The 5552-nt window shown below is 41.4% G+C and overlaps 1 protein-coding gene across 1 annotated transcript; it reads right to left on the bottom strand.

Annotated features, from left to right (window-relative positions):
• Positions 1-590: 590 nt before the first annotated feature.
• On the bottom strand, positions 591-3436 carry LOC139688101 (cuticle protein 16.5-like). Its single transcript, XM_071585527.1, has 2 exons — positions 3356-3436; positions 591-1280 (listed from the first exon to the last, which is right to left on the bottom strand). Exons 1-2 carry the CDS (start codon positions 3434-3436, stop codon positions 591-593), a joined length of 771 nt encoding a protein of 256 aa, XP_071441628.1.
• Between the last annotated feature and the right edge of the window lie 2116 nt (positions 3437-5552).

Raw genomic sequence — 5552 nt, 5'->3', positions numbered from 1 at the left:
TCATGCTTAAAAATCATGAAGTGGTTTGATTTACCTCAGGATAGAATTCTGTCAATGTATGAATTATTAAAGGCTTTCATGATGCATGCTTGATGCATTTAGTTATTGAATTTTTGTAAATAAGCCACAGAATAGCTTCTAAGCCAATTAGTTGGATTTGCTCATGGGAAGAATCAATTCGCTCAACATTAAATCAAATCAAGAACACTGACCAAGAAGACTGGGGCTGATGCTTAAGGGAATCTAAATCGATGTTGATGGGAATATTTTACTATGATAAACAATGTCAAGAGATTTGAGTCAATATCTTGTAAGTTCGAAATAGATAAAAAAAATCGGAGGAGATGGATTTCAGGCGAGAAATTATGAGCCATTAGCTACTTTAGGAAAGGTTTATTTATTAAAATATGTACTTTTTACATTGGCAAAACCTTAGCGCTCGACTGTTTCCGTGCTGAGATGGATGTAGATGGTGCACCCTTTTTGCGGTGACGGTGGGCACTGCTGGCTCCTTTGGTGTGTTTGGGCGAGCTCTCCTTATGGATGCGCGAATTTCATTTAGCCCTTCTTTTCTTTTCTCAATTTCGTCTTCAGTGGTAAGCGAATCCATGTCCGTAGCTGAGTCCGTGTCCGTAAGCGAGACCGCCTCCATAGGCGAGACCGTTTCCGTAGGTGAGACCGTGGCCAAGACCGTAGCCCAAGCCGACCCTGGCGACGGCGGGTGCGGCGGCGTAGGCCACGGGGTGTGCGGCGGCGGCGTAAGAGACAGCGGGTGCGGCGTAGGAGACGGGATGGGCGGCGTAGGAGACGGCGGGGGCGGCATAGGAGACGGGATGGGCGGCATAGGAGACGGTGGGGGCGGCGACGGCGACCTTAGCGACTGCTGGGGCGGCGTAGGCGATGGGAGCTGCGTGGGTGGTGGCGTAGCTCACTTTGGAGACGGAGGCGACGGCGGGTGCGGCGGCGTAGGCCACGGGGTGGGCGGCGTAGGAGACAGCGGGTGCGGCGTAGGAGACGGCGGGGGCGGCGACGGCGACCTTAGCGACAGCAGGGGCGGCGTAGGAGACGGCGGGGGCGGCGTAGGAGACGGCGGGAGCGGCGTAGGCCACGGGGGCAGCTGCAGCGATGCCGTGTCCATAGCCCAGGCCGTAACCTCCGTATCCTCCGTATCCTCCGTATCCGCCATAGGCTCCGTAGCCTAAGCCATAGCCCAAACCCCTCTTCTCCTGCTTCTTCTCATCTGCGTAGGCGCAGACGGCCAGAGCAAGGATAAAGAAAGCCTGCAGCAAAGAAAAAAGATGTGATATGTTAGTTGGATGCTGGATGTTTGAATCCCGCGATCGTCTTTCTTTGTTAGAGAACAGAAACCCTTCGGTATGAAGAACTAGGTCTGAAATCCCTTAATGGAGCTAAAGTTATACCCATATTATACATTATGTAGCAATTAAATACTGATGAGTCACTCATGATGCCGTGAAATGAATGCTATCTAATTTTTGTAATTTTTAAATTGTTATTAATGAGAATTTAGTCTAATCCCATCGATATCTTCAGGAGATAAGTGGGTGAACAATCATGATAATCTATGCAGTTTCCGTCTGGTTTAAATAGCCGCCTATAAGGAAGTAAAATTCTAGTTTTTTAAGTTGCAGGTAATATTAGAGACTAAGTCAGTATCAGAACGATCAGAACCATATAATGATTGAGTCCTCCAACTGTTCTTTTTCTCAGAGAGAATCATATACAGTTTGAAGAGTTTTGATTAATATTTTTCCATCTAACAAATGAGAAGGCTTAAAACGGACAAATGATCAGCCATTAAACGTACAATTCTGTCTTTATAAGCCCCGCTTGTTTGTGAGGAATATTCGGATTATTACTTATTTGGTACTAACATTTACTAAAGTAGAAGTCTCTCGCTCTTAACGACTAGTAAGCTCTAGTAAAAATTCTAGTAACTTATGTTTTTATTTTGTATTGGTAGTAACTCCTCAATTTATGACTGTAAATCATCATCAGCGTTAAACTCCTATTCCTTTGTGAAGTTTTTCGTCTATTAACACTCCAACCGGCACTATATTCACAGATCTTTCGATTGAAGAACAATAAGAATTCAATGTTTTTAATGGTATGATGTTAACGTAAGAACATCGTGAGTGCCTTGATACGTTAATCTCCCTAAATTGTTTCGCTTAGAACTTGGATCGAATTTGCTAACTAAATTTACTCTGAATTGTGGAAATTAAATTGATCTCTTGCTGATATTTCGTCGATGCAAATACTGCAACAAAATACATATAAAATAGTGACGCTAAAATGTTTATCTAATGATTCGGTAATTTTCTCTAATAAGAAATCGTTATTTCTATTTATTTATTTCAAATATGTCTGCCTTCTCTTTTTAATTGCTATTTTTGAAGCGCAATTATCCCTTCCGGAGTACTAAGATTGAATAGTGGAGTATGATTAATAGCCACCAGTAATCAGTGAGAGTTTGAGATGCTACACCAAAGTTTTATCCTCTCTGATAATCTTTCAAAGCGTATGACGTTGTTTGGGGCGAGTACCGTTTGCAGTGCTAGCGATGCCTCAATAAAAAGAAAGCGAATTTTATTGAAGGGTTATTCTTTTTGAAGGGTCTTTTAAAAATGTCTGGAAAGTTGTTCCACCTGATTTCGTGCAGTTATGTCCGGGTCCTTGCATGTGCAATCTCCCTACCACAGGTTTCGCCTTGCTTCTAAACGAGATAGGACTTCAATTATACCTTGCTGCTTTTTGACTATAAATAGAGTTTTTAGAAGAAAAGGTGCCATGGAGGTTGCTAGCTGATGATATGAATTAGGAGTGACACCTAATAATATCAAGTATATGTATCTGCTAGCATTTGGACCTAGACAAATTTTTTTGGATAGTCAAAAAAACTATCCAAATAATTCTTCGTTGGGTTTAGAGTTCTCTTGGTGAGATATGTCTGGTTTATTTTTTGTCGATAAAGACTTTTTCCTTCGCGTCGCAATTTCAAAAGTTATTTTTAGATTTTGTAGGGCAAATGAGGTAGATATTTTTCGTTCTTTGGCGTAGCAAAATTCCCTTTAGCCGACGGTGGTGTTAGAAAAATTCTGCAAAATCCATCGAGAAATCCTTGGAGCGCAAATCCCAGACAGTGACCCGAACAGACCGAACTCGAACGTCCCACGGCCTAAAACGTTTGCTCAAAAGGGAAAGCTTAAATCTGACGATCCTTTTGAGAATCTTCCACTCGGGTCCGAAATATCCACCTCCGCCATGAGGCCAACACGATGCAGATGTGAAGCTAGATCAAGAAGAAAAACACCGTAAGATCCTGGACACTCACCAAGACCTTCATGGTGTTGCTATGTGTTGCTGAAGCTGACGTTGGTTGATGAAGAGTCGGTTGCGAGTGATACTTCTCCATCTAAGACGGTCACCTTATATACTCCACAAGTCCCTTTCTCTCTCACTTCGGGATGATGGCTGTTCGATTCGGGTGAGAAAAAGTGGGGGAGAGGAGTTCAATACTGCCCTCTTGGAGGGTGGATGTCCAGGGGGAGGCGTGGAGGAGATATGAGAGGCGGTAGGGAGGGAGTTGAGTGGTGGAGAGAGTCGGGAGAGACGAATTAGGAGCACAAGTGGGAAGGGTTAGGCTAGGTGTCACAGGATAGGAGGAGATGGGAAGCTGGGTTGTGTCCATTTTCGATTGCGTCTCAGCATGGGCGGGGGCTTCCATATTGAGTTCATTGGAGACAAAAGAGAAAGAGGTGAAAAGGTAGTGACCGGAGGTGCGGAACGCGCCAGCGCTGGAGAGCCGGCGTTTACAATCAGAACGGTGCAAGATTATTCTCACGCCATAGTAGTTTGAGTGCGTAAAGTGTCCTGATGACAATGGATATGCAATAATGCTTATGATTCGCTTTGAATTTAGAGATTGTGCTTGTAGGAATTTATGCAATGTTTTCGGCTGTTGTTGAAGATTTGTAAATTATTTTGCATGATTATGAACAGACCCAAAGGCGACGGGAAGAAAAGGAATCAAATCATAATTTATACCATAGCATAGCCCTTCTTTGCATTGAAAGAAACCTACTGCGTAACTTATGGAAATCACATTTTAAAGTTAAAAAAATCCTAGATTAATCGTTTTTCGCAATTGAAACTTGTAGTTCCTTGTATCGTGGATTTTTTTATAGATTTTTATCAGAAAGAAATTAAGCTAAAAAAAGACTTAGCGCTTCTTATACTTCCTGATTTAGTGTCCATACGCAGTAAAGGGAAAGACCGTTAAGTGTAGACCCTAGATGGTAGGTCTAAATGGTCGATGGATTTATAAATTTAAACATTTTCAATTTTGCAGATAATGTTGACCGTTTCTTTCTTTTTGTCAATTAGTAGTCCAAGTCTATGAAAAAGGTATTTTGGCAACCAAGATTATTGATTGACTGGGAATCTATTGGTTCTATGATGTATTTTTATTGCTGATCGCACGTTTACTTTGCGATGAGAATAGGAGGAAAGACGGGATAATGAGATCACATCAGATGCAGAAAAAACAGGAAAAGTAGGAATGAGAAAGAGTCCTTTTAAGTTTAATTACTCTTATCCAAAATTGTTGAAAAATAAACGCAAAAGTTTCTTCTCGCCGTCAAGAAAGGATGAAACTAAAAATTTGATGCCAAGAATTTTGTCTATAAAAAAAATAGTCGATGATATTTAATTGAATTTAACCTTATTTAACTTTTAAAAATGATTGTGGAACCTGTTATTTTCTCGTAGTTATTTGTAAGTGAATAAAATTAACTAGGATATAAATTCTCATTTCTTGATTTACACTTATTTTTTTCACTGCTGGTGTCTATCTCGTGAAAACGCCTAGTGAAGTTACAATATTTCCATATCACCTTCCCTTTCTCGGGACTTGTTACAGAATAGTGCTCTATAAACTTCCTGAGAACTGACCTTTCCATTGGACTGTTTATGTAATCCAGTTATTCACGACGTGAATAAAAATATCATTTCCCTTAGTGCGAGTTCGGAATGAGATCGAAAATGAAAATCAGTGCTAAATAATATTTAGAAAAAAAATGTCATGTGCTAAGTTACGTTCCAGATGATCAATTTCAAGGATTATTCATTACTCCCTTTGGGAGCATATCGCACATAGAAAAATCGCGAGGATAAAATCTCGCGGAAAAAGAATTCAGCTTCGCTCTCAGAACCTTTCCATATATCCACTTATATTCCCTATTTGGCCTTTTTTTACGCGCTACAGATTTGCTAGTTTTTTATTTCTTAGACAAAAAACATTTTTTTGTTGCCCTCTCTCTTAGGTATCGTCCCCATTCTTGAGATCGGCTGTCAGTGAGTGTGCGGCTGTTTTCCCAACTACCTGATCGGGAAGTTGTAGGGAAAGCGAGGTCATTCGGTAATCAAACTGCTTCGCACGAGAGCTACAAAGGTGATCCATCCTCGCGTGGGACGGAGGGAGGTCTTACATCGATTATACGTAAGGCAGTATCGTAAGCTGCTGTAGAATG

The sequence above is a fragment of the Hetaerina americana genome, unplaced genomic scaffold (assembly GCF_022747635.1).
Source record: "Hetaerina americana unplaced genomic scaffold, ioHetAmer1.1.p SCAF_2, whole genome shotgun sequence".
NCBI lineage: Eukaryota > Metazoa > Arthropoda > Insecta > Odonata > Calopterygidae > Hetaerina > Hetaerina americana.
Note: the sequence above shows the minus strand (reverse complement) of the source record. Positions and strands in the feature narration are given on the sequence as shown.